Source organism: Struthio camelus, chromosome W (assembly GCF_040807025.1).
Source record: "Struthio camelus isolate bStrCam1 chromosome W, bStrCam1.hap1, whole genome shotgun sequence".
NCBI classification, from domain to species: Eukaryota; Metazoa; Chordata; class Aves; order Struthioniformes; family Struthionidae; genus Struthio; species Struthio camelus.
The window spans coordinates 42,451,820-42,479,817 of record NC_090981.1 but is presented as its reverse complement, the minus strand read 5'-3'; the positions used below and the strand labels follow the sequence as shown (position 1 = coordinate 42,479,817).

General features: G+C 36.7%; 2 protein-coding genes across 10 annotated transcripts in view; one reads left to right on the top strand and one right to left on the bottom strand.

Annotated features, from left to right (window-relative positions):
• The first annotated feature begins 57 nt into the window (after nucleotides 1-57).
• LOC104152940 (centrosomal protein POC5) lies at nucleotides 58-27,959 on the top strand. Of its 5 annotated transcripts, none has more exons than XM_068925527.1 (12): nucleotides 71-164; nucleotides 3,111-3,210; nucleotides 6,534-6,681; nucleotides 14,611-14,807; nucleotides 15,201-15,377; nucleotides 18,098-18,202; nucleotides 19,188-19,367; nucleotides 20,663-20,825; nucleotides 24,043-24,161; nucleotides 24,933-25,046; nucleotides 25,902-26,078; nucleotides 27,523-27,959. In XM_068925527.1, exons 2-12 carry the CDS (start codon nucleotides 3,127-3,129, stop codon nucleotides 27,670-27,672), a joined length of 1,614 nt encoding a protein of 537 aa, XP_068781628.1. In that variant the 5' UTR covers nucleotides 71-164; nucleotides 3,111-3,126; the 3' UTR covers nucleotides 27,673-27,959. The 5 variants fall into 5 exon arrangements, with proteins under 5 accessions (XP_068781632.1, XP_068781628.1, XP_068781633.1 ...); XM_068925532.1 differs by lacking the exon at nucleotides 3,111-3,210 and adding an exon at nucleotides 13,050-13,199 and having other exon boundaries at nucleotides 109-164; XM_068925528.1 differs by lacking the exon at nucleotides 3,111-3,210 and adding an exon at nucleotides 13,050-13,199 and having other exon boundaries at nucleotides 111-164; nucleotides 23,998-24,161.
• LOC104152941 (ankyrin repeat and death domain-containing protein 1B) overlaps nucleotides 13,206-27,998 on the bottom strand; it is a 45,407-nt gene continuing 30,614 nt past the window's right edge. For 2 of the 5 annotated variants that reach the window (XR_011137446.1, XR_011137444.1), the window contains exons 16-17: nucleotides 17,216-17,543; nucleotides 13,206-13,935 (exon numbers count right to left, since the gene is read on the bottom strand). Coding sequence is in view for 2 of the 5 variants with exons in the window: in XM_068925534.1 (XP_068781635.1) it covers nucleotides 24,139-24,194 (56 nt within the window). In the remaining 3 variants the exon portion in view is untranslated. The other 3 variants (XR_011137445.1, XM_068925534.1, XM_068925540.1) reach the window with 3 other exon arrangements.

Sequence of the window (27,998 nt, the reverse complement as noted above, 5' to 3'; positions counted from 1 at the left end):
CACGTCCCGCCCCCGCCGCTAGGCTCTTTAATTGGCTACTTCTCCTCTAGGATGACCAATCAGAGAGTGCTTTCTAAAAGCAAGCCGAGCCTATCAGAAAACTGCTTCTTCTTCCCTACTGGCAGTTTGAAACCGTCGGGTGGGGAGCGGCAGTTATCTTGCAGGTGAGAGGCGGCGGGGACGGGTCAAGAGGGTGGCCGGGCCGGGCCGGGCCGGGCCCAGCGCCCTTCACCGCGCCCCCAGGCCGAGTTTAGCACAGTCGTGCTGGGCCCCCGTCCCTCGAGGGGGCGGTCCTCGGCCCCCGTGGGCACCCGCCGTTAGCGCCGACCCCCCTTCCCCTCTCCCCGGGTAGTTGGCCTGGTTGCTTTAAAGATGACCAAAAAAAAAAAAAAAAAACCTCTCCTCTTCACATGTGAAGTCGTATTCCCTCCTCTCTGCCCACCCGTGCGCCAACCTGGCTGTGCCCTCCAGAGATGTGTGGACCTCTCCCCTCTCCCCCACTTCGTGATTTGGCCGCTCTTCGCTAGGTGACATGATAGTTAGTAGTCGCCGTAGTATGACCTGTGCAGGCATCAACAGAGATTGCAGAGCTGCTGTAGCAAGAAGCTTGAGGACATGGATTTGAGCAGTGTTACTTCATATTTGCAAAGGGGTACAGTTAGAGGGAAAAGAGGTGAGCTGACTGTACGGGGAGAAAGAATAGTTTCCATTTTTTGGTGTAGAATCCCCTGATCTGAATGTAACAATATTAAATTATTTGAAAAGCATCACTTTCAGTCAAAAACAAATCCAAAAACATAAAATACTGAGCAGAGCTCAGGCAAATACAAAAACAGCCATGCTAGAACAGAGCAAAGATCTTTGGTTAAAAGGTTTGAAAAAAAAAAAAAAGAAAAAAAAGCAGACCAATTTATAATGTGAGAATATGGTCTGGTTCGTGATGTAATTGTAACTTCAGTTTAGTATTGGCAAAAACATACAAACAAATAAGGAAACTGGCTAATTTGATCAGCTTTTGATGGTCGTGGTTCTTCAGACAGATGGGAGAATAAGCAAAGTAGTTGTTGGAAAACTGTACTCGTGAGCAGTACAGGCTAGCAACTTGGGCAGAGTGGAAGGAAATAAAAATTGATAGGTATGGTGGGGTTAGCTTATGAAGGGTCTTGAAAGTAAAGATAAGAGAGAAGGAGAGACGTTGACAGGATTCCTGGAAAGGGTTCAGGAAGTCAAAGGACTAACTAAGAAACTTACCTTTGCAGTAGGCTTTTGGATGGGTGTCTATATGGAAAGATTACATTGATCAAGCTCAGGAAAATGATGTTGCAATAATCAAAATGTAAGTTTATACCCTGAATAAGTCCCAAGGCCAGTTCATGTCGGTACAGTTGCAGGATTTAGAATTATCTTTGCTACTAATAATTGGAATTTTCACTTGTCAGTTCCATTTTATGAAGTGAACTGTTACAGACTAGCTGTTTATAAGGTCGAAAGTTCTTTCAGTGTTTCCATTTCAAATACCTGTTGTTATGGGCATTTGATTTTTGTAAAATATAGTTCTGCTAAAACATGACTTTTTCAGGAAACTTTTCTTCCCGTGGGTCAGAAGCAAAGGGAATTAGCTTGGCAGAAGCTGAATGTAAAAAAGTTTTCACTGTGGCAGAGCTTTTATGGTGCAGGAAGAATCAGTATCTAGAATAAAAAGACAATTAACTTCCAGCTGTATTCCTATATACAGAACTATGAGATTATTGCATGTCTCTTTGAAATTTTGAAAAAAGATGATGATACTTAAGGAGGATATATCCTGCCAATTTAGTGACAGTACAACTAGCAATTTAAAAATAACATTTCTGTTAGAAAACGCATCTGTTTAAAAAAAAAAACATTATAGTTGACACTCTTAAATGTCTCTTTAAAAATAAATGTTTCTTTGCATAATTGTTTGCTACACAGTACAGGCAGCCAATTCCTTTCATTATTTATGTTGGTCTTCCTCCCATGCATATTCTCTGCTGACAATTCCCTTGCTCGAATGTGTCTGATCATGGCTTTTCACATTCATCAGACAGCTGCATCATTCTGCCCTTCATTCATTAACCTATCTCTTTCTTAATAATCAGCTCCCACTTAGTTTTTTAATTCTTTTGGTTTTTCCGTGTCCCATATCCTCTCAAGTTTTCTAGCTTGAAGGGGGTTTTGCAATGCTGCAGTAGATTTAAAAAAAAAAAAAAAAACTTTTAGAAAGTCAAGTTTCCTATCATTTCTGCAGCATCACTGTTTCCCAGATATTCAAGAATATTTCACTACCTTGCCTAGGAATTGCTAGAATGAGTGACATTACCTGGAGCTAAGAATGAATTGCCTGTCCTCTCAATATCTGGTCATCTTCCTGGAGCTGTAAGGTGACAGCTGAAGCAGAGTAGAAGGTGGAGGAAGACTGATGTTGACCACTATGGAGAAGCTTCAAGGTGTTAGGATTGGAGTGTTCAGGGCATCCTGTCAACTTGGACTGTTGTTGCGGTAGCTCCAGGGGAAAAAAGTCACAACGGAGCTTAGCGATTCCTATGTCACTCCGTAGGAATTTTGTACTGAAACAAGCTAATAAGCTCCAAAAGTGTAAATAAGATGGAGGGACTGACACAGACATGCAACAGTAAATTGAGGCTTCTCTCGCTCTTTATATATCTATTTCTTTTTTCTCTGGCAGTGCATGTTAGTTACTGTTACTTTCAATTCAAAATTTTGTGTTGTGTAGCATAGAACATTAGGTATGACGAACTTATTCCGTTAACTCAGAACAACAGAAAACTTTTAATTTGTTGCTTTTGAGTCCTCTGTTGTTTTATTCAGAATCCTTTGAAGTCAGTGGAAGTCTCTTCACGGCTTTGAGTATGGTTTGAATCATGCAGTTAAATACCTACCAGTCTATACTCATCACATTGTGTAGTACAGACACTATACAGTAACATCACACGTGTTCAGATTAGCACACCAACTGTGAATTAAAGTAGTTACTACAGTGGAGTTTGTGTTGCTGGAAAAAATACAGGTGAACATAGAGCAAACCTGTTCGAACTAAAAAGTGAAGTTCAGCTTCTACTGTTTTATAGACTAACTTTGTGCAGAATGTCATCAGATGAGGAGAAAAGCACAAGTCCTGTTTTGCCAAAAGACTCAGTTCGTGGCAGTTCTGTTTCTTCAGATCTTCAGGTAGGAAAGAAGCAACCTCATTTGATTCTTATGACAGCTTTTTTTTTTCTCTTTGGCAAAGGATAATTATGAGGAAATGTTACAAATAACTCATGCATCCTTTCTATATTTTAGGTGCGTGGGAAAAATAGTATAAATGTTAGTGAAAGGAAGCAAATCAGACAAGTACAATTTGAGAATAAAAAATCTTGAATTTCTCTTTTGTCCATTTCACAAGAAATTTCAATATATGGGAAAGTCTCATCTAACTTTAGGAAACAGGTCACTGACAGCTATAAGTAAAATGGTGCAGTTTTCTTTTGTGTGTATATTACTTTTTATATGTGTGATAAGTCTGGTTGAGAAGAGTAAATTTGACACAGTAAGGTAGAAACCCGTTATTTGTGAGGGATGAAGCACAGCTATATAATAGTCTTCTTAAATGATATTGTAAGAAGTGGTTGGTTTGTTTGTTTGTTTAATGGATATTTTTTCCCCGCAGATTTCCCCGCAGAGTAGGGTTGTGCCTAAGTTGGTGTCTCAAAAGAAACATTGTTTTTTTTTTTCCTGCAACAAATGTGCCACTGTATACTGGAACTTTAATGGTGGGGTTTTTTTGCTTTACTGTGCTCAACGTCCTTTTGAGAGGATGTGAAAGTATTGAATAAAGTCTCTATCCTATTGTCTTGAAAGAGGTAGAGTTTCATCATTTAATAATTGGCTATTGCAGTTTGGGTAGTATCTTTTTCTTTGATGGGGTTCTATCCAAAACAAGCTACTTTTGCACTAATAATTTTTGCTATTTGTCATGTAGAAATGTGTCCCTGCTTTGGTCACCTAGCACAATGGGTGTGTACAGCTGAAGCACTGATAAATTAACTTTTTCTTCCTGTGGATTGACATTATCCGTTTTAAACTACCTGTTTAGGGGTAATTGGTTTTCACACTTTTTCACACATGTCTTGTGGATAAGATTTCTTAATCTGTATTCATCAAAAATAATTCATCTGTGTTTCCAGTGGCTGTTGTAGTTGGAAAACATGCTGAAGCTGTTCAATCCATTCTTCTCCTGTTGTTTAGTTACCCTGACTGCCTTCCGAAGGACAAATTCCATGCAGCATCTATAGATCTTTATTATCCTTTAAGAAGGAGGGGGAAAAACTTCTAAATGCTTTTGTGCCCTTTGCAACACCAATTATTTAGAAGATACCCGAGTTCTTCGTTTTTCTGAGATCTCATAAAATTTAAACTGTACTTCTGTAGGAAGCAATGACTATGCATTTGAAGTGGTAGAATACAGTAGCGTGCGTGGTTAGAATATTCTAGGATAGTCCTATAAATTTGGTCTTAAAACATCTGTATGGGCAGAACTTTTAAAGGAAATAAAACACTTCTTTCATTGGACTAAGAAGTCTGCAAGTTTTAATACCAAGGTTTAATGCCAAGGTTTCATTGCTCAGATACTTACCTGTGTCTTTGTTGTTCTGGTTAACAGTAGTGACTTGTTTTATGAATATCAGCTCACATATTAAAGGTTCTTATGCATTTGGGGCTTGATAGCATCAGAATATACTAGACAACAATTTGCTCATCATCTTTTGGCCTTCACATAACATGCAATATAAAATGAATTGTGCTCATATTAAGGAGTTTAAGTAAGTACTTAGTACCGTTAAACAATATGCATGGCCTAACTGCAGATGTGTGTTAGCTTTTTTTAATGAAGCATGTAGCGTTATCTTAGGGCTTGCATGTATTTTATGGTAATATTATCCAGTTCTTGCACAGAGTAAGAACATACATTGAAGAATAGTTCCCCTTTAAGTAAAACCAGTTTAAGTCACAATTTGAATCAGGATTTACGTTTGAAATCAGGAAGTCTGGATGTACATGGTTCACTCTTGTGCTATCTTGTTATCTCTGCACTTTTATTTCCTTTAGGGGTTAAATCTAAAAAACCGGTAATCTGTTGATTTGCAACTAACTATAACTTTTACATGGAATGCGGTACTACCTTACCAAAAACATATGCTATACGTACTTGTTTATAACCATATAGCTTCATATATGATTACTTGGGCTTTTAATTTTAACACGATAGCCTAGAAGATGGGAAATGGAAAGTTGAAAGGAAATTAGAATTCAGTTAAAACACAAAACCTGCTTCTTTAAATGTTCTCTGATTAGTAGAAACCCACATAGATTACATTGACTGTGTCGAAACATTATGCATTTCAGCTGATTGATTCAACAAAGTATTACATGCAATCGGTACATTTAAACTGATTTTTTCCATTCTGACTTTTCCCAGCTTGAACAGGAAAATAACTTTTCAATTCGCAATTGGTTTCTGAGCCTTGAACTCATTAGGATGCTAAACTGAACTAGTGAAATAATGTTAAATGAAGAAAAAGCTAGTGTCCTGGTTTAATACTTTCAAACTAACGTTGTTGAACACATTTTAATTAGTGGCTTTGTTCAGTAAGCATTAACTGCTAGTGGAACCGTTTTTTTTTTTTTTAATCGCTGTTGGAATGGATTGTATAATGTTTAAGCTGTAATACAGATTGTTCAGCTTCACGCTGAACTCACTCTTTCTATTCTGAAAATCTGTTTAATTAGGAAACTTCAAGAAAACATTAACTCACTTGATTTACATCAGCATGTAGTATAAAGCCATATACCAGTTGCACTGATTCATAATTTTTTTTAAAGGGCAAGCTTTTATGTTAGTTTTATACACACACCACCACCATAGCTATATAATTTAAGAAATGTATAATATATGGTGAGAATAGCTGTATCTAATTAAAGAAAAATATTGGATAATCAAATGTCTGCTGATGATTGGCTTTGTAACTCCTCCCAAATAAATTATAATGTTACAGCATGTGAAATGTGACTCTCTGCTCAGTAGCATCTTTGTCATGGATATAAAATTTTTTTACAGCTCTGTGGTAACAGTGATGCTCAAAAATAGTATTAATTGATTCCTTTTCTGAAATCTGTTTTCGTAGTTTGTATTTTTGTTTGAGGGGCCTACTATAATATCTAATTCTGGCATCTAGCAAAATTGTCAGCTGTAACTACTACGCTGCATCTAGTCGTAAATAGAATGCATTTTAGAACAGGAAATAAGAGAGTGATAAACTCTTATAAATGACTTCTAAATATTAAGAAAATAGGTGGCTTTTGCAGTTTTAAGGAAAACCCTTTTAGTTTCAACTATAATACAAAATACTCCCAAAATATTATCTAAAATCATTTCCACACTTTCCTCCTCCTACCTAAGTTTTGGAAACATAATCATAGCTTTATAACTATTTGTCCCCATTTTGTAACAGGATGAATATGAAGAGCTGCTTCGTTATGCTGTAGTGACTCCAAAGTTTGAACATCGTGTCCCAAAGTGGTCAGAACCTGCCTCAGAACTGAGAGCAGGTAACAGGTTTTCAAATGTAACAGATGATGTCATTCACCGTAAGACTCCAGGTAATACCTGCAAAGCTGTGAGTTGAGTTTACAAGAACAATGATAAAATGTTATCGATAAAACTTTTCTAATAGCTTCTGTTTGAAAGGAATGTACAGTGCATGTATAATACATTTACATTTTGAACAAGAAGAAATATTATGGGAGGTATTATGTTCACTGAAGGTTCTCTCTGTAACATAGCTTTCAGGTGATGGTATTGATGTGCTGACAGTTCTTTGTTCTAACCATGGCATAATGTGTAAAAGAAATGTTGAAGGTGGTTGGTGTAATAATGCAAAAGTTGGAGTCCTCCCTGAGTATTTTTTATAGAAGTTTGAGAGTTCACAGCTGTTTTTGCTCATACCTGTGCTGCCATGACAGATAAATATGTGTTTAAAGGTTTGTTACTTTGAAGTAAGAATTACTTGAAAGGGGCCTTGTGTGATAGCTAATCCAGTCACTGCATGAGTAGTGCATTGCCACTGCACTACCTTCAGTTCAGTTCAATAGTTCACTCTGTTCTAGTTTTACTCTGTTACTTGCTCTTCAAGAATGTGTACACATTGTGTTTTGTGATGTATTGTGATGAAACTTAAGAGTAACACTGGTATTTATGGTTATGTATTGTTTGCTCTTGTCACTAGCATTTCGCTTGAGGAAGTTCTGTTCATTTTGTTGCAGAAGAAACAGTAAATGATCATACTTGTATTCTTTCTCTACTAGGGAATTTAACTTAAAGAACCATGAAGAACTTACCTTAAACTAACTTCTGTTGTTTAGAAGGTCTGTCCTTTCATGATGAAAATACTTATCTACAGTTTTTTGCTGACTGTTTTTCTGTATCCTGCCCTCAAGGAAAGTTGGGACCTTGATGCCAGGTCTGTCTCTATTATTTAGAGGAGCATAGGGTATGGAAGTGGGTAGATCATTCCACAAATAGAGATTAAGTGCCTTGAAGTGGTATGTAAACCTGGTGCTAATTGTCTCCACTGGAGTAAATGTTCTTCATGGCTGATGTATGCAAGAGATGCTGATGAGAGCTAAATAACTCTCTACTAACAGAAATTTACTAGTGCAATTGCAAAGGATAGTGCAGACGCTGGCAGAAGTTTCTCTCATACTAGAAAGAACCATGACCAAAAATAAGTACATATGCTGAAATTACCATTTTCACTAGAATATACATCAGCCTTAGTAAGCTATTAGTTGCCATTTAGTTAACTCATGTTAATACATTAAAACCAAAACTGATCTAGAAATAGTGTTCTTAAAATAAGGAATGTGATTAAAATAAGGACAGCAGTATTGGTTATGCTCTGTGTGCTTCTCCTTCCGCAGTGAGTGTGTGCAGTGGCATCTAGTCACATGCAGGCCCTCAAATCAGTACTTCCCTCCGATATGCCATAAGGAGAAATGTTTTGTCATTTTGTCAACCAGTGGAGGAACTTAGTCCCTGTGGATATTGTATCTGTAACTTCCCCCCTGTACAGAATTACTGTAGTTGTTTCTCTGAATATCAGACTCCTATAGGAAACGTACAAGGCATGATTTTGCCGTTGTTGAAAGCAGGAGAGAATGGTGGTTCGGAGAGAGAGAGAATGTCCTGTAATGGAAACAGGATCCGGAATTGGAATGTTGATTACTTTAGAAAAAATTCTGCTAACATAGAAGTTTCAAGAATAGTCTATGGAACTTCTGGTTTATGAATTTTACGCATAGAAGTTGATTAACTTCATCCAGTGTAGTCATGTCCCATGGAAGAGGTATGCCAAGGCTGTATAAAAAATGTGATCAGTAGAAGCTGTTGATATTTTGTGCTATGGCAATTATTCCCAAACAGTCAAATGTTGTAGAAAATATTCCTCTGTAGTAACAGAAATTCCTGCAACTCCTAAAATGAAAGCAGTTAGTTGTAGGTTAAACAAAACAATCAAACAAAAATTATGCTACGGATGATTGTTTTAATTTGGGGACAAAAACATCCTCATTTGTTGTATCAAATGATACAACAAGGCAGCGAAAATTGCAGCATGTTAGATTAAAGTAAAGGTTATTACTAAACTATCTTTGATATCTACAGCCAAAGAAAGCCCTGTAGCTAGTAGATTGCCAGTATTCAAATATAACTGCAAAACTCTAGAATTTAGAGCAGTTCCAAGACAACTGCTAGAAACATTCCTGTGCCTGAGAAGTTTCTCTTAGAAGGTGAACAAGAACAATTCCAAACTGAACCATTCGGATCAGCATTGTGGAGCAAATCCCTATTCAGATATCATCCACAGAGTCTTCTATGTTTATATAGGTGGATCTAGGTTTCTGGCTAATCGTATGATTTTTCTTCAGAATTATGAAAGTAAACAGCTGAGTTTTGTCATTCGGTTTGAGTGGAACTGTCTTTTATAACAGTATTTGTGGTGCGTGGTGTTGCTCTTCATAAGGAAGAAGATCAGAATCAAAACAGTAGACTGCAGCTTTTTGGGGTAGGTGATTGTACGTATTCCATTTGCGGTTTTCTGTGTCTCAGTACAGAACTTTTTGCCAGCCCTAGCTACAGTTCCTGCTATCTCTGTGAGAGGGGTTATCTTCTTACATTTGTTTTGATGCCAAAAATGTAGCGTATTGAGTCTATATTCCTTTCCACTCCTTAAAGTTGCACAATAGACGTGAGAGGACAGTAATTTCCTTGATTTGTCTCTTTAAAGATTAGAATAGAGTTATTTTTTAATATACTTGGTGTTACCAAATAAGAATAGTCATTTGTAAGCTGTAGTTGCCCTAGCAGCAAGGAAATGCTCTTACACTTGATGGTTAATCAAAATTTCTCAATCGCAGTTTTGTATATGACTCGTTATGTAAGCCAGCTTTTCCTCTCAGTTGTAGATACTTATATGTTTATCTTTGCAAACTAGCGCATTGTTCTTCTATCAGAGACTGAGGCAAGAAAAATATTTACATGGCCTCCATCATGCTTCTACTAACCACACAGTATTTCAACTTGTAGAGCTTAGCTTCTTTATCAAAATATAGGTTTGCTGTTCAAAATGTCACTACTTCCTGTCAGTCTGGGAGGGAGGTGTCTTGAAACAGTTACAGATCTGCATGCAATCTAATTATTGAAAGAAGGTTAAATTTATTTCAACCTTAAAAAAGGATCTGCCCAAAATATGTCCAACTCTTTTACAGAACCTCCAGTATTGATCAAGGGTGATTGAATATTTCAGTGGTATTTGTCGCAGGGTTTGGGTTTTTTTGTTTTGTTTTTTTTGGGTGCTGATGAGACAAGGCATTGTATGAAAAGTGGAAATGTAGACAAATTCAAGCTCAATATTACACGTCTGATACTGGTAGATGGGTAGGTTGTTTCAAGAGGACAGTTCTGATTTTTTTTGTTCAGCCCCGTTCTTTTGGGATTGCTACAAGTTCATGTTACAAATCAGGCTCTTTGACATTAGTTCTTTTCCTGTCCTGCTATAATGTTGTGGCTGTGTTAAAATACTAAATCATAAATTATCAGGGTATTGTTCTGTAAGTTTGTAGAATAAAAGGCATGTCTATACTGTGTGTAATGTTAAGACAGAAAGTTCACTCTTCTGCAGAAAATCTCAAAGCTTTTCTTTTCTTTTCTTTTCTTTTTTTTTTTTTGTTCTCCACATGATTTTGGTACGTAATGTCTTCTCGAATGAAGTTGTGTTTGTGGAGTATCTTTTGGTACTACTTCTTGACTTTTTCATCAGGTTTTTAAAATTAAAGTGGCAGTTTCCAAGATTTTTGACTGCCCTAGTGGTGTACTATGACTGTAGAAGTCCAGTTACTGGTAACCTTTATTTGTTTCAGTAAATTTAGTGATAAATAATTCACTAAACTTCACTAAAAGCTTCCAGTCAAATATGAAGAATAGTTGGAATAAAGCATACTGTGCTATTCAATCTAATGCCCAGATGCTTTTAAACTTTGAAATCCAAAATTTAATTTCCTGTTCTTGTTATCAGTCTAGTTGATTAAATCTGAAAGCACATAAGAGGAGCAGTAAAGTAGCAAAGATGTGGAATGGTGACTCATACCCAGACAGTGGGAAAATTCTTTCTCTTCAGGCTATCAATCCTCAGTATTGAGCCATTAAATTTCTGAGAACATTTTTACAAAATTCTAAAGATTTGAACAAATTGCTACCTCCAGCTTGGTCCAATGATAGCAGTTCATGTTTGAGGAAAAAAAATTGTATAATCTTTCTAACTTTCCTCTATTAAAAAGAATAAATGGTTTCTGCAACATATTTTGAAGGTCAGAAGAAAGAGAAGTATTCAGTGCTTTTTTTTTCTTTTTTTTTAATTTCCCTGTAGTGCATAAGGAAATAGAATTATTTGGTTTTAGTTTTTATGTCCAGAAGTATCTTGACTGCTGAATTTCCTAACTGAAGGCATCTGTCAAAGACAAATTAAGTAGGAGCTGCTTGATCTCAATTAAAATGACAGGAGATCTTTTATTACTAGGAATTTCTTCCAAGCATTCTCAATACTTGTTTCACTAAAACTCTTAATAGTGCTTTTCATTCTGACAAAGAACTGTTAAGTCTTCAACTACTTCTAAATTTACCTCTTGCTGAGAAACACATTCTGTTAATTTTGGGGGGAAAGGGATAGAGGAGGCTACTGGTGAACTGAAAAAGCTTTTTTTTTTCCTCTCCACTTCATGAAAACTGATGAAAAATGTACATTGGAATAAAGCTGGTCATTCATGCATTTAAGAAATGGAGTGAATGAGAGCCTCAGCTGTATCCTGTTCTGTAAATAATTACAAAGTTCTTAAACATAAAAGACTATGAGATCATTTATATACTATAATGCATATATTTTCTTCCCTGAATTTCTCCTTAAAAGGTGGTATTAAGTACTGTATGCCACTTAATATGCCACATGCTTGCAATATCATCAGAAAATGTTAATCCATAGTGTGCACCTGAAGTATAAAACTGCAGATGTTGACAGTTTACATGTAAAATAGGCATGCAAATATTTTATCTATTCAGTCTGAGCAATAACATGACAATTTTAACCTAAAAACTAGGTTTGCTTGCTTGCAAATTAAAATAGAACTAACACAGATTCCTGAAAAATTCAGCTGACTGGAGACAACACTGGGGGTCACGTGGCACGTTTTCACAAGACCTAATTCTGAATCTGATCAAATTCCAAGTCAATTCTTCTCAATTTACTGAATAATTGTATTTTTTCATTCTCTATTCTGAAAGTGCAAAGAAGTCAGAGTTCCATTCAGGGTTTAGGTATCAGGTGTTCCTGAAGGCACTGTTAGTATGCTAACCTAAAAGGTGCTGAGCAGTTATCATTCAATATGAATGGAAAGCAAGATTATATAATTAGGATACAGCATATCTCTATTAAAAAAAATTGGTTTTGCCTAGTTTTACATCTGAATGCTGCTTCTGTGCAAGTCTGTCAGAGTGTATTTACCTAGCGAAACCACAAAAAGTTAGATATTAGAGGTACATAGAAAAAAGACCAGTAATACTGGGATAACAGACAGCCAGAAAAACAAGTAATTTCATGACCTCTTCTATAAATAAAAAGATGGTCTAGAGATATGTTGGAGTAAATATATGGACTTATTATTTTAGACAGTGCATTCCACGTACTTTCTTGTATTTATCATATCTGAATGGCTCCATGTCCTTGATAACTTAGTGTACTGTAACTGAGTGGCATCATGTAATGAAGTAAAGGAAGAGATGACAAGAATGACTTTAATATGTATACAACTGGGAAATGTTGACAGTACTACAAGATCAGGATAAATTACATGGAATGATAATACAGACATGTAACAAATCTACTCAGTGGATTCAAAGAAAGGTACAAGAAGGAATGAAAGCTAAGTTAGGACAATCTGTCCATAGGGAGGATAAGGTGGGGGCAGTGGGAAGAAGATGAACTTGTAGTACTACAATCTAGGACAGTGACAGTTGTCAACCTAGCTTAATATCCTCTTTTTTACTGGTTTCGTTTTTTCCTGTTTCTTTCTTTAAAAATATCTTTTGAACTGTGCAGTATACACTAGATATCTTTGTAATCCAAACAAAAACTTAAAAAAAACCCTTTGTACATTTTACAGCAATGGCACAGTTGAAGGAGGAGCACATTGCCACAAAGGGATGGGAAAAAGTGGTAAAGGACAGAACTGGGAATGCTTGACAGTAATAATGCTGAAATAGTACATACTGTGGAACCCCAGCCAGATTCTACATCACTGAAATTAGATGACCAAAACTACTTGAAATGCATCTGTTTTGCATGTTGTTTTTTACAGTCCTTTACAGACACTTGAGTATTCAAATTCTACCATTACATAAGCAACACTTTTCTCATTTGCAGGAGAAACAATGACAAACCCTAGATGCCGATCTTAGTATACTGGTGTGATTGGGAATAATCTACTTTTAGACTTCTGCTTATGTAATGAAGTGTGGAATTTAGTCTAGAGAAATGGTGTGTTAGATGGGGCTTCTCCAAGTCAGTCTGATGGTAAGTTTGATGTGCAATTGTGTATTTTGTTAGAAGAAACACCAAAAAAGAATACAACTCTGCCTCTGCATCACAGCTCATCCTTATTTCGGAGCATGAGTGAGGTAGTTTCAATTCACCCTACTTGCTGGGAGTGAATATTAGCCAGACAGCTTTTCTATCCACAGACTGTCTCACCTCCTTTGTCAGAAGACTTAATACTCCTGCAATGGTTTGTGACAGTGGCTGTAAAAGACTGTCAGCCATCAGGCTCAGCGCTTGGATAGTGTTAAGTTAGAAACAAAGATTTCCAGCATCCACTGAAACCACTGCTTTGTGATAAACAGTCCAGCTTATCTCTGCTTGCTTGTACTAGAAAGCAGTACCTACCCACTATGAAACCAACTGTACAATGTTCATTTTCGAAAAGGAAAACTAAAATGTTGGAGTTTTCCTCTCTTCATTTATGCAAGAAGGAAAGTGTTCTTCTAAAACTGTCCCAATTGTCAGTAATACAAGGATTTTGCTAATTCTTGTTCTTTCCAAATTTCCTTATAATCTTTCAGCTGTCAACTCTAATGACACATTTTCCATAAGGATCAACTAATTATGAAACAATATTTTAATTACCTGTGTTCAGCTAAATGTGAGTCCATTTAATCTTAGCCCATTCTCTCATCAGTTGGAACTCAAGGCCGTGTCCGTTGGTTTCTGGGCATATCTTAACTTTTGTTGTAGTCATAGTTCGTGGCACCACCTGAAAGCAAGGCGTTGTTGTGTAAGGCACTGTATAAATGCATAGAAGACATTTCTTGTCTCAGAGCTCAAAGTATAAATGCATGAGCAAATTAAAGGGTATAAGGAAAGTAGTATGAAGAGTTGAGCTAGGGAGGTACGAACTCTTAGCTGGGGCGCAGAGGGGAGAAGGGGCCATGCAATGGTTGCAGATACATACCAACATTAAAATACGCACTACAGTGTGCAGCTGCAAATGCACAAGGATACACAAGCCACTGTCCTGGGGAGTTTACAGTCACACTGAGGATAATGGCAAAAGTTTGTGGGTTTCTGACATGAGATATTTACCTAAAAGCAGTCTTTATTGAGAAATGGGCTTTTAGTTTTTGGCAAAACTATTTTCATGATACTTGGCTGTAATCATCCTCTTTAACATGAATGACCTTAAAAGTTTCAGTTTTTTAAGGCAACAGTAGTTGTGATTTGACTACTGTTACAGTGCGATTAGTGGTTTAAATATAATTATGTCTTAGAAGCATATATTTGAGTTGGGTTCAGTTTGTTTTACACAGGAAAAGGAGGTTTTTAGTGGCATAAAATTTTCCTCCAGATGCCTGGTTTCTGACTTGCACCCAGAATTCAGACCAGTTAGCCTTTCCAGAGTATCAGTCCTTTCTCTTTGCTTCGTTTTTAGTTTTAACGTCAGTGAAGGGGCCTTGTGAGGCCAACATGGAACACCTTTGCCCTGTTCTCTCAGAAGAGACTTCTTCTCGAGGGTCTGCATGCAGTCCAAGAGAAATCAGTGAAGAGATAGTGACCGAATTAACTGTTCCTGATGAAAAAGTGACCCAAATAGAAAGCATACTTGATCTCTGGAGCGGAAGTCTTAAGGTATGTGTTTTGTTTTGAAACCTTAAGAATAACATGCAGACGTCAGTGTGTTGTCATAGAATAAGTGATAGTGCAAGAAAAGTTGTCATGTGATTGCACTGGGAAATGATTTTTGTTGTGGAGTTTTGTTGCTGCTGTTGTTGTTTATTGCATGTAAGCAATATCTTGTACAAGAGCTAGGGACCTTTGGAATAACTTTCTCCGTTAGGGATATTCAATTTTCATCATTCAAGAGTTCATTATGTCTGGTAATGCTTATAAAAAGCCTGCCTACTGAATGCTTCACTGCAAATGTTCACGTCCACTGAATTACTGAGTGTTTTAAGATTACAACTTTGGGGAGCAGAGAATAATTTTACTAACTTCGCTACTGCCATTCCTTTAACTTTTCAGACAAATGTTCTGACTGAGTTGAGAAAATGGAAACTTAGTTTTATTGAACATCACAAGCTTGAAATGAAACAAGAAAGAGAGAAACACGCTGCACATGTCAGACAATTGAACAATCAAATGGAAAACCTGAAAGAGTTGCTACATACTTATGAAATCTCTACTGGCAGAAAAGATGAGGTAATATATCATTTTCATAATTCAATTGTTTTCTCTTTTCAAAAATCTCCACATTGACTCATTTGCATCCATCTTAATTATACTTGAACAACAGAATTCTTCTTGCAGCAAGTAACATGGATAAGTAAATAGTATATTTAGACTGTATAGTGGAAAAAAGAATCATTGTTGCTAATGACGTATTAAAAGTGGAAATTTAACAGATGTCGTCTGTATATATTTTGCATTCTTTGGTTTTTTTGAAATCTAGAGGCTGCTCTTGTACTTTATTTGTTATTTTCATGAGAATCATGCCAGTTTGGATGAGTCTTTTAGCTATTACACTTGAAGAGCTTTTTAATTTTTGCCAAGATTGGATGGGTTTTCTCGTATTTCAACTACGCAGCAGTCTCCCAAATGTTTAGAGTCTCTATTTTGACGAATTCTTAGGGTTGTAGATTTGTGGTCTTTCAGATACAGTTTTCTACTAGCGTCAACACCAGCAATTTTGAAATTAAACCAAATTGTGGGAGCGAATATAAAATTGTGACAGCCCTGCAGTAACATAACCTAATTGGGTCCTCTTATTTCTGTCCTGAATTTTTAACCTTCTACTTGAGAACACTTAATGGAGTCCAGATTTTTAATTCCTCTTCTCAGTTTAAAACAAAAACAAAAACAAAAAAAAATTGCACTCTATTCTAGAACACTCTTGGAAGGAATTAAAACGTGGAGAAAGAATGAAAGGTCATGTTCCGTATCGGTTTGGAAAACAACCAGATTTTACAGACCAAGCAAATGTACAGATGTTGTAACATGGGAAGAGCAGGATTAGCACAGTATCATTTAACTGGGACATACTTTCAGGCCCATAATTATTTCAGGGTATACCATTCAAACCTACTTAATGCTGTTGGATATCGTATTTAATGTGCCATAATTATGACACATATTTAATGTGTCATAATTCTTGGTGTTACTTATCTGCTAAGTGGAACAATTTTGTTATCCGATTTTATCGTTCTGTTTCTAAAATTCTTTTCACGGAGAATGATTTGACGTAACGATAGGTGGCAGTAATTCCATGTATGACAGCATAGACATCAAAACTGATGAATTCTAATGGGGCCACAACCTGAAGTCAATCTGCCTCACAAACATTATTCATAACTTAGGTTCTTGCTCTCATGTTGGAGTTCTTTTGTAAGATTTCTTATGTTTTTTAATGGCAAAAATTTATTAATTAACAAACAGATTTAGGTCTGTTTGCAGTAGCAAAAGTTGATGGTTTAAGTTAGGGTATCGCACTGTTTCAACAAAGGTAGTAAATTATTTATACTCAGTTTCTTTGCTTTCTCTTTTCTAATTGATTTGTTGACAATTTATGAAAATTTATTTCTAATACGAGATCAATTCAAATTATTATTTAATATATAAATAACGCATTTTTATTCTGAAACTGTGAAAGTTAAAATTGGTCATACTTAAGCAGAGAAAAGTAGCTTAATTAAATTAGATATATTAAAACACAGTGTTATGAAGAACTCATTCTTAAAAACTCAAGACAGCTCTGCTCTAATTACTTTAAATGTGTCAAAATGACCTTCATGTGTTGCTGGTGTTGTAAGTCTAACCACCTTAAAGAAACCAAGCTTTTATCTAGTAGTATTTCTTAAATAGCCTGCAAATTACAATTAGAGCAGTGTGTATCAAATTCTGTACCAAAACTTAGGAGCTTTGAACTATTTGCTAGATAATTGCTTTGATTTAAAGGTAAATTTTATTTTGAGTACTAGTCATTTCATTGACTTATGTTCAATGATTAATAGCATATAACACCATAAAAGATTATTCCTTACCATCTTTATGCAGTGGTTAGAATAACTTTAAATGCAGGTAACTCATTTCCCAAAATCTGTCAGTGTTGCCCATTAGTGTTTCTCAGAAGAATCTAGCTTAAGAGGCTAGGCAAAAATGTAGAGAACAGCTCAGTCATTTGCTATAATCAGTTTGCATCATGTCTCGCGTAAATTTTAGTCGGTGAACCTCAGATGTTCTTGTTACACTAATTATAATGTATTTAGAGGTTGGTGGTTGAAGTCCTCAGTTACATTCTCAGTCCAGTAAGCCATCTTGCTTCTCAAATTTTGATTCTCATAGGCATCTGGATGGTATCTTTGATGAGACCTTTTAAAGAGAATAACATTTCTTATTTTGATTTTTTCCCCCCCTAGTTCTTAGCAATTCTTTAGCTTGCTTATTCTGTTTAGCACATTGAATAAATTTTATACAGATCAACAGTTGTTTCCTTACATTTCAGTCAATTAATACTGATTTAAAGCAAACTTTTAACAATATAAATGCTGGTTGATTCACCAAGCTGTTTTTGTAAATAGATGATTCTTCTGACTTTATACTACAGTAACATTTGATTACAAGGAAGTAGAACAGAATCCTGCAGATGCTGTGGGATGAAATGACAATTCAGCTGAGTTTTTCCTAAAGCTACTCAGTGAAAGTGTCTAAGTGCTGCAGAGTCCAAAGGTTGAAGCCAAAAGAATTTCACTCCAGATTTGAACTCTGATTGTTTTTTGCTTGATTAGACTTAAAGGAAGATTTAATGGAAAGCTGCTTCTAAAAGTGAGTGCTTGAAATGACAAATAACTGATGAAGGCAGTACATTTTATTTTATCTTAAAAATATTATTGCTATTGAAATAATAAATAGAAATATTTTTGCAGGTAATTGCTAACTTGACTCAAGCATTAGAGAAGCAAAAGGAGAGAATAGAGTTGATGAGAAAATTTATGCTGTGGCGGGTTCAGCATGTCGAAGCCAAACAAGAGGTATGTGTGCAAAATAAAAATACGGTGAAAGTGGAACCTCTGAACTCAAAAGGGTCATAGCTGCTGATGTTCTTGTTACAGTTTGAAGAAATGACAGTGTTCCAGTGTTGATATTTTTGATAGTGTTGAATAACAGTTTGAAAACATCAATTCAAAAAAGGACACTGTGGTCAGAATACCTGTGGGATGAGGAAAAAATGAAACCTACATGCTTTTTTAGTTTTTAATATATCTAAAGATATAAATATAGAGAGAGAGATTTATATTACATATTTGTATTATACTTATATTGTTGTATTTATATCATTATATATAATATGTATGTTTATATATAATATACATTTTAAAATGTATTACATAATTTTATATATAGCTTCCATTATTGTGATCTGCTTACAGTAAATGCACAGAGAGGAGCAGCATTTTCTCTTTTCTCTCACCCTGATCTTAGAATTTACTAATTACTAGGAGTCTAGTTTGGGAATTTTCTCAACTTTTTTCTAATCAATTTCTGAAAAAATATTTTAATTATTTGTGTATATATAGTTTTTTTTTTCCCTAAGTGACTTATGCTAATTGTCAGGGATCGCTTGTGACTGCAGGGTTTTATGTGGTTCTTGCAGTGACTCAAAATGTGCCATATACCAACTTAATGGCTTTGTACGTGCGTGCTGACAGCATATGTGTGAGATGGTTGTTTAAATGTCATTAAACTAAGAATAAAAAGAGAGTTTTGTGTAACCTAGGAGTTCTCAAATATGTTTTCTACGCTAGGGACAGTAATGTTCTTGGACATGTATGCAGGAAGAAGAATCAAATTGTTCACGCAATGTTTGTGAACCACTTCACTGTGGCATGTGTAGCTTAATTTAGTCATTCCTCCTGTGTTCAGTGTAACACATTGCAAAAAACAATCATCAACGCTCTTTTGAGTACTTAAGTTTTTAAAAAAACTTGCATATAATGTGGTTATATGTTTCCTAAGGGATATGCAAATAGAATAGCAGACAGACAATTTCAGACAGCATTGATGAAGAAGGTATGGGCAGCATGGCGCTCCCTTAGTGAAGCAAGATGGAAAGAAAAAGTAGCAAAAGCCTGTCAGTTAAGGGCAGAAGATGTCTGTGTTCAGCTCACTAATGATTATGAAGCCAAAATTGCAGAGGTAAGATTTCTTTTTCGTTCTTCTCCCTCCTATCCCTCCAGGTATCTCTTTCTCTGCAAACGTGAAATACATGAGGACTTTCCAAAAGAACAGCAGAAAAAAGCTCCAAGTACAGGAGGAGATGTGACGAGATCTAAGATCTCTAATATGGAAGTTCAATTTCTAGATCTGAACTTTTTTTTCCCCTATTTTCTGCAACCAATATAAAACAATGCTGATCTGCACAAGCAGGTGAAGAAAATTGGACTCTTCCTGAAATGAGATGAATCTCTGTTTGCCCACCTATAAAGGGGATGATATTCGTTTCCTAATAGCACACTGTTAATATTTGCTATGCATTCTGGAGTCTTCTTGAAGAAGACTTAGTGGAAATAAAAGGCTATTATTGTTATGAATGACCAAAATTAATACCTCTTTTTTTTTTTTCTATAATAGCTATTCCATTTAAAGCTGAATTTAAGTTTGGCTTTGCCTTCACCTTGCCAATTAAGCTTATCAAAGTATTTTGAAAGTTTAAGGTGAAATCAATTTGTCAACATGCATATTGGTGCCCAGAGTAAATTAAAGTTAGTTTTAAAATACACATTTTTAAAGCTATATATTTTAGCAAAAATTTAAGCCTAGAAATTTTAAGAATTTGCTTGCCAGCTAGAGTTGCTCTGAAATAAAATTCCTTAACACTAGTATGTGCAAGTATAGGCACTTATTTGATAAATTAGAGCTTGAAGCCCAGTTTCTAATCAGTGGGATTTCTAAAACTGAGTCCTTCCAAACAGTGGGACTTTTGTTCAGAAAACTTCCGAGAAACCTACCTGAAAAGGCTGAATTTTGGAAAATGCAGTAAAGGAAAAATACAATCAGAAAACAGTGATTTACACAAGCCGCTCGGTCTTTCATTTCTCAGTATTTGTTTCGTTTTAATAATGGCTAGAAAAGTGCGCTGTCTGGTAACTATTTGAGCACAAGATGAATTGTCTTCTGGGGAAATTTATTGCTCTGACTATTGAGGGAATCCAAATTACTGATGAAATTTCGCCTGGGCTAGTTGCCTGACTTCTAGACGAGTTAAAACTGGCAAGATAATTTTCATTCTAGTAATCTCTGTGCTCTAGTACAAGTCATGTGCTCTAGTAGAAGTAGATGGCAAGTAACTGTTTTATCTGATGAACTGGAGATTTTGAAGTGAAAAGGCTTATCTTTGTAAAAGTAGTAAGTGGCTTCTAAAGTAATTGAGGAGTATACTCATGATTTGCATTTGGAGGTACAAAAAGCTGTTTCCTTATTCTCTTTTGTAGCTAACTGCTACTTTGGAACAGACAAAAGCTGAGATTCTGCGACTGCACAGTGAAAGAGAACAGTATGAAGACACCATGAAGAAAGCCTTTATGCGCGGTGTATGTGCTTTGAACCTGGAAGCAATGACCATGTTTCAGGGCAAGGACAGTAGGACAGATCCTGGTCAGTATAAAAGCTGTAATCTGGTAGCATTTGTAAAGAATTCTCCCCTTTTTTTAACGTGAGGGCTTATGGCAACACACAGTTTATCAACTTGTTACTGCTTTTAAAAAAAAAAATCTCACTTATTGTTAGGAAATAATTTGGTGCTGAACTTTGTACTGCTTTGCTAGGAAAAAAAATCCTGCAAAACCCTCCTCTGTTCTCTGGAAGCTTACAGTATGCAGTGAATATGCTTTTCCTGGACAGCCCTCCCTTTTTTTAATCTTGCCTGATAATGCAGAAGGGCAAGAAAGTGCTGCATTTAGTAGGAGTGCTTTGCCAGTACAGGAAACACCAGTGTAAGTATTTCAGTAACACACTTGTAAAACATCTGCAGCTATGCACGGAAGGGCTATATTCCATTACTGATTCAATAAAATCATCCCCTTAGAGTGAAACAAGGAACAGCAGCAGTACAAGCAGAGTCTGGCTGGTGCAGCAGTTTACATTAAAGAGAACACAGATGTGCTAGGAAAATGTCACAGCTGTACATATGGCTTAGCCACCAGCTGCACTGGCAAGAGTTCTTAATGGCCTTAGACAAAGTAACTTCAGCTACTAAACTTCACAGTCTTATACCAGAAGTTTCTGAAGTACTTCAGAGAAATTCACAAAGCCAAACCCCCAAAATGTTATGGCCTAAATGTAGATATGAAGAAATAGAAACCTAAAGAAGGTGTAAGATGGTACTTGCCTGAGTAGCAGTCTGGTTAAACATACGTGGTCTTTAAGTGTATCCACTGGAATAACGTTCAGTTGCTTAGGGAACTAGGATATGGCATCAGCTATGTATAGTAGCTGTGTGCTACTACAGACATAGAATCGGTGTTTGGAGAAAAGGTCAAGATGAACTATTTTTTTGAAGATACAGAATAAGGGAATAAAGTTGCAGGGTACTGCCAAATACTTTATTTTCCACTGTACTATAAATTAGGAACTACTCTCTGTCAAGGCTTTATCTTGTATTTGTTTATCGTTTTCCAAAAGCATGCAATGCAGCAGGTCTCACAGATAATGATGGGTAGCTAAGTGATGTAAAACAGGAAAAGAGATTAGGCAGGAAGGGAATGAGGAAAACCGAGCTCTAGAGCTGCAACGTGACCAACCTCTGTGGTCCATGGACCAAACATTTTGCTTGATTGACAATAAAGTAGGAGCTGATGCTGTATGCCAGTGCAGCAACTAGAGATTCTGCTGTGCTGGACACTGCAGGGGCACTGCCCATCTGTGACTGCTGGGGCATCCAGCATGGTGGTGCTTAACTTCCCGGAGTTGCTGTAGTCCTCATCAGGCTTCAAAACATCCCGTAGTTTCTGTAGTCCTTGCTGCCATGCCAGCCATCTCCCTCTACTACCTGCTCCCCTGCTCCAGGCACACAAGACTTTCTTGCTGCTGCCAGCTGCTTTTAGTGAACTCAGTTACATAATTATTTAACACGGTTGCACAGCCATTAATTTGCATACCCATTCAGGAATAACAGAACACCCATCAAGACATTAGAGGATTTAAAACATCAGGTTAGATTATTGTGTTTTGGCCTAGTCTTTTAATCTGTGGACATGAAACCACTGACTTATTCTGGCACAAGGAAGTTATGTATTTATACAAACACTGCAGTGTCATCTACTGTCACTGGCAGTAAGTAAAAGCAGAATTTAGTCCCTTAATAGATTTGTAGGAAGTAAATTAATAGCATGCAAGTATCTCAACCTTAAAGGGTCCGTAACACTTACTTACTTAAGAGTCAGTAGTGATGATCAAAAATTTACCTGCTCGATTTGCTGATTGATTTGGGGGGTGGGGAGGGGAGAGATTTTCACTTCTTTATATATTTAAAGAAGGGGACATCAAAGCCACAGAATTAATACACTCTTACTTAAGAAAGCAGGGTGGTTTGTTCGGGGGTTTTTGTTTGTTTTTAAGTAACATAGATCAGTATTATTCAACTGGTCTGTAATTGTGCACTGGTCCTGTCTTTGCTTAAGCTTACTGTGTGTATGTATATACACAAAATGTTTAAAAAAAAGAAAAGAAAAGAAAACTAACACTTCTTACTCCTGAAATCATTTGAGTATTACACTAACTGAACTGCCTTCCTTATTATATTTTTTCCTGTTTACTGTGAGAGCAAATTTAGATGCATGTATCTTAGGCAATTTTAGTGTTTTGTTTTGGTCCAAAATACAGACAAAACAGAAACCTACCACATGGTGATGCTCTAGTCCTTGGAATGAAAAAAATACCCTTGTCCTTGCACCCCTGATTGATAGTATGATTTGCTCTAGAAAGGGAAGACTAAACGAGAATACCTCTCTCTCTGCTTCCTTTAAAAGTAGTACTTATTCTGAAAGAACAGGCTGAAACTGCTTGAAAGGGCTGTTGAGCTTAGGTGGGCAACTCTGACCTCCCCAAGATGTTTGCAGTGAAGCACAGAAGCAATCATCATCTGCTCTGAACCCATCTTAGTCTCCACCCAGACTGGGTGGGGGACCACAAACTCTGGCTCGGCCTGATCCCCCTTTGCTTGGGTGGACTGGAAGCCACAATGCCCTGCGGGTACATCTCCCAGCATGAGGGAAGATGGGGCCAGCTCAGTGCCCCTAGGGTGTCCTCGCCCCACAGCCAACATGCAGCCAGTGTACAGACATTGCATGTGGAGGTGAGGGGCCGCTGAGCATGATCTGTGGCTCCCTGAAATTGCAGTATGTTCTCGGGAAAGTTAGAGTAGCATTTTGCCCTACTGATTGATAGGGAGTCCCTGTAAGGATCTCACGCTGTCTCAGATGTCCAGTATGGTACAGCCTTTCCTGCTTTGCTGCTGTCCAGCTGAACAAGAGTTGGGCCCTTAGTGCAAAAGTAGCTCTTGCCCAGTAGATTTTATATTGGTAAGCTGTATTCAGAATCTTAGTTCTTTGCACTACCACTATGTGACAAGTGCACCGGGATGTAGAAGCATAATGCAGAAATTCACCCCTTGAAAATACTATTTTCAAGCCTCCAAAAAGCAAGTTCAAATACAGGAAAGTTTTAAAATATATACCTACAAAGAACAGACTAATCCTTTTAATTAGATTACACAGAAATCCCAAAGGAGTAGTAAAATTTTACAGTGACTCATCTCTATTCCCCTCAGGGTTTGCTACATTCTGTGCTGATCCCATTACTTTATGTTTAATAGATGTAGGAAGTAGGAGAGAAGATAATAGTACCAATGTTGCAGGAAGGCTACCGTCTTCACAATATAATCCTCCTTCACCACCGCCTCCAACAGCAGCTAGTCTTCAGCTGGAAGACATGGTGAGTATGTAGCTGGGAGCAGAACTGTGTTCACTAGAGATGAAAACAAATTGCCTGCGTTGGTGCTTTTTCCATATAAATGCAATAATAGCCCATGAATTGAAAGAATTTAAACACAAAGTAGCTGTGGCATGATTTCTGTGATTGGCAGTGCTTTCATTAAGCTCTGTTTTTTCTTCTAGTAAAAAATCATAAACTAATGAAGACAAAGTCTCTATTATAGGCAGAATTTGCCTTCTAAGGATATTTCTGGGGGGAAAAAAGCTCTTAGAGTTGTTTGTGAAGAACTTGAACTTAATATAGTTTTGGGGGAAAAAAGAAAAAAAAAAGGCAGAAATTACCTTGACTTAAAGCTTCCTTTTAAAAATATAAGCATATAGACAGTGTTGGAACTCAGCTTACTGTCCTGTCACATCAGCTTAGCCAGGTCATTATCCAGTACCTTGGATGTTTTGGACCTGCACTGGAGTCATGGTGAAGACATCACTGTAAAACAATTATTTCACGCTATAGTATAGGATAGAATAGAGAAGAGATGCTTTCCTCTGCTCTGTTTTTCATTCCAATAGTTATCAAATTTTACTCAGTTTCTAACATCTTTGACGTGTTTCAAATTAGCCAGAAAGCTGGGGAGAAAAGAGCTATAATATCTGTAAAGAAGTTAGTTAAATTTAGCAGGGTAATTGCAATAATCAAAATATTGACTAATTAAAGTATAAAACTGGATTTTTGGAAAAGTTAGTTATTCTTTGTAAACTGATTCATTCACAGTTCTCTACCCACCTGGGTCATGCCAGCACTCCTCAGACCAGGCTAGATTCTGATTCTCCAGTAATCACCACTAGCACAACTGCAGGATCTGGTCTGACATCAGCTCAAAAACTGGTAACATGCTAAAATTTACTTTTTAATTTTGTAAGACATAATTATAACAAATATTTGTTTAGATGTCTTTTCCCAGTTTTTCAAAGCAACACTATGTATCCGAGGAAACTGCCTTAGCGTTTACAGAGGGGTGAAGAGAGAAGCTTGAAAATGCTCGTTTATGTTAAAGAACAGCCATTCATGTGAAGAGCATTTTAAAATGATTGGGGCAGTGGGAATATTTGTGACTGAAGTGAGGAACTGGAGAGTGCACGCACACTCACATCCAACCCAATAGTAACAGTGTTTCACGTGATACCGTTTAGTTATGGAAAAAGTCTGCTTTACTTTGTCATCCTGCTGTTTGCAATGTCTCTCCCCTTCCCTCCTTTGTATTTGTTTCTAAACTGTCCTTTTTACTTTTCTCCACTGTTTTCTGCATTACTCTCCTTTCCTTTTCTCCTTTCATACAGTTTGCTACCATCACAGAAAGATGCAGCAGTTCATTGTATAGAAGTTTTTTTGTCTCTGCTATGTCACTGCTAGAAAGACTTGCCAGAGTGATGCAAATGCCTGCAGCTGTCACTGGTGTACGCAGCCAAAGAGCTAAGCTAAACGTGCTTGGTTAGATTAGGCTTACTCCCGCCAGCATAATGGTCACTTGCACTAAACTGTCTCTTTACTTAGAGTTGAAAAAGGGTGGAATAAACCAGGTTCAACTATGCCAATAATCCAGTTACATTATATGGGACTGAATTTATTACCATGTCCCATGTTCTATTCAGGTACATGGCTAATAAAATTAAGAAGCTATATTAGAGCATTGTAGATGATAAGTTTAGAATTTTTACCAACTAACATCTAGTTTATTTGTAGCCCATGGCAAAAGTAATAACATCTGCTCAACAGAAAGCAGGAAGAACAATCACTGCTCGAATCACAGGCCGATCTGATATGGGACAAAAACCCAGAATTTGTAGTAGTTTAGCAGTGATGGGAGTTGTTCCACCCATGAGTTCAGTCATTGTTGAAAAACATCATCCAGTCACTCAGGTAAGTCAGAATTACGCTTGTAACATTACTCTTATTATATACGTCAGTAATATTTTTAAATGACTGCCACGAAGAGAGACTTCAGGGCTAGGCTCAGACTTGAGTCCTGTTAAAGCAATAATAATAATAATAAGCAGTACTGTCTTTGGACTAGGTAGAAGGTATAGCACAGTCATGTTGTGAGGAGAGGAAGTAAATATTGCAACTTTAATCTGTCCTGTTTCTGTAGTAATTATTTCAGAGGTAGATTAGGCTCAGCTGTCTCATGTGAGCCTACTTCTTCATGGAAGCGTTCAGTGGTACTGCAGTGTTTGCTGTCATTATTTCACCACTTACAATTTAAAGACAAGCTTCACCGAGTGTAGGGAGAAGAGTGACTGGACCAAAGGCAGTAGAGATATATATTAGAGTGACAGGCTGAGGTTAAGGAATTTACTGGAAGAAATTAAAACCTGGGTCCGGAGGCAACAAAAATTCATCAAGCCTGGTGCTTGTTGTATTTTCATTTTTACCATGCCCTACTCCCTCCCTATTTCCTACAGAAAACGCTGTAAGATAAGTGCATTAACAGGGTACGAAAACAACAAAGAGGGCTGTAAACAGTGGCCTAAGTGACTTATACAGTCACTACACTTTCTTAGACTAATCTGAGCAAACTTTTCTTTTTTTTAATGACAAAGTGTTCAAAACATGACTTAGTTGAAGATGTTTTATATTTTAACCTGTAAAGTAGTATATGAGGCTTCTCTAAGCCATTTAAAAGTCCAGCTCTTCCTGAGTGATACTACCAAAACAAGCGGAGGCACTTCAGATCCCTTCATTTGAGCTGATGGGAGTTGCTGGCATCTGTTCCTGTGAGGGATGTTCTGCTTTCGGGCACGTGACATTCTTGGAAGCATATGCCATGTACTCTTCTTGTAAATAAATGCTTAATTAGAATTCAATCAGATTGAAGTATTTCTTTCAAATTAATCTGATAGTGGAGAGAGCTTACCTTGATTAAGAGCAATATGACTACTGTTAATTACAGTAACAACGTTAGCTGTTTCATTCTTGTCAAGGAAACGCAAATCTCTTCCTTTCAGAGACCAATTTAACTGCCTTATAACAAATACTGAACTTAAAAGGAATGTTGGCATGATTAAATCAGCACTATGGAAAAACAAAAAAATGCCAAACAATTTGAAACAAGATTGAGGTGGTACAAGCTCAGGATCTCTAGTTAGAAGTCTAGCACTTTTCTCTTAGTGTTCTAAAAAGCATCTATTACAGATGAGGAAGAAAAAAAAAAAAAGAATCACTCATACCTTTAAAGTCACCTTATGATTTTTTTTTGAGAAGTATATAGATCACAAATCTTAAACTATAGCTCATTTAGAGCTAATATAATGGGATTTTTTTTTTTTTAAAATACTGTGTTTTGTTGTATCTAACTACTTTTCAGCAAACCATATCCCAAGCCACTGCTGCTAAATATCCTCGAACTGTGCTCCATGCTTCTGGTTCTACCACTGTGAGACCTGCAGGACAAGTTGGGCGAATGCTTCAGAGCCAACCTCATACCAGCGTTCAGTCAATAAAGGTTGTTGACTGAGTGGATATCTTACACACACAAATCTTTCTCACAGGTGGAGGGTTTTTACCAACGTACAATTTAAAGCGCTTCCCAGTGTTTTCAGACTTGACATAGCAAGGCCTAACTGTTGTATCATGTTTTTACTTTTTTTAAAAAATTTGTTAAAATGCTTATAGTAAGCATGTGGGGGGGGAATGACCTTGAAACATTGTTCTACCTCCAAACTTTTTCAGAACTTATTTTATTAAGATAACACTTTATTTAAGGAATCTGTTGAACACTTTTAAATAAAGGATCAAATGTGACGTTTTGGTCTGAAGCTCTTTTGTTTCATTAGGATGTTA

What these genes read in the sequence shown, in the direction of transcription:
- LOC104152940 (XM_068925527.1), top strand. Translation starts at nt 3,127, where the DNA reads ATGTCATCAGATGAGGAGAAAAGCACAAGTCCTGTTTTGCCAAAAGAC. An exon ending in TCTGGAGCGGAAGTCTTAAG is followed by an intron (nt 14,808 to 15,200) that starts GTATGTGTTTTG and finishes TTAACTTTTCAG; the next exon opens with ACAAATGTTCTGACTGAGTT. An exon ending in GGACAGTAGGACAGATCCTG is followed by an intron (nt 20,826 to 24,042) that starts GTCAGTATAAAA and finishes TATGTTTAATAG; the next exon opens with ATGTAGGAAGTAGGAGAGAA.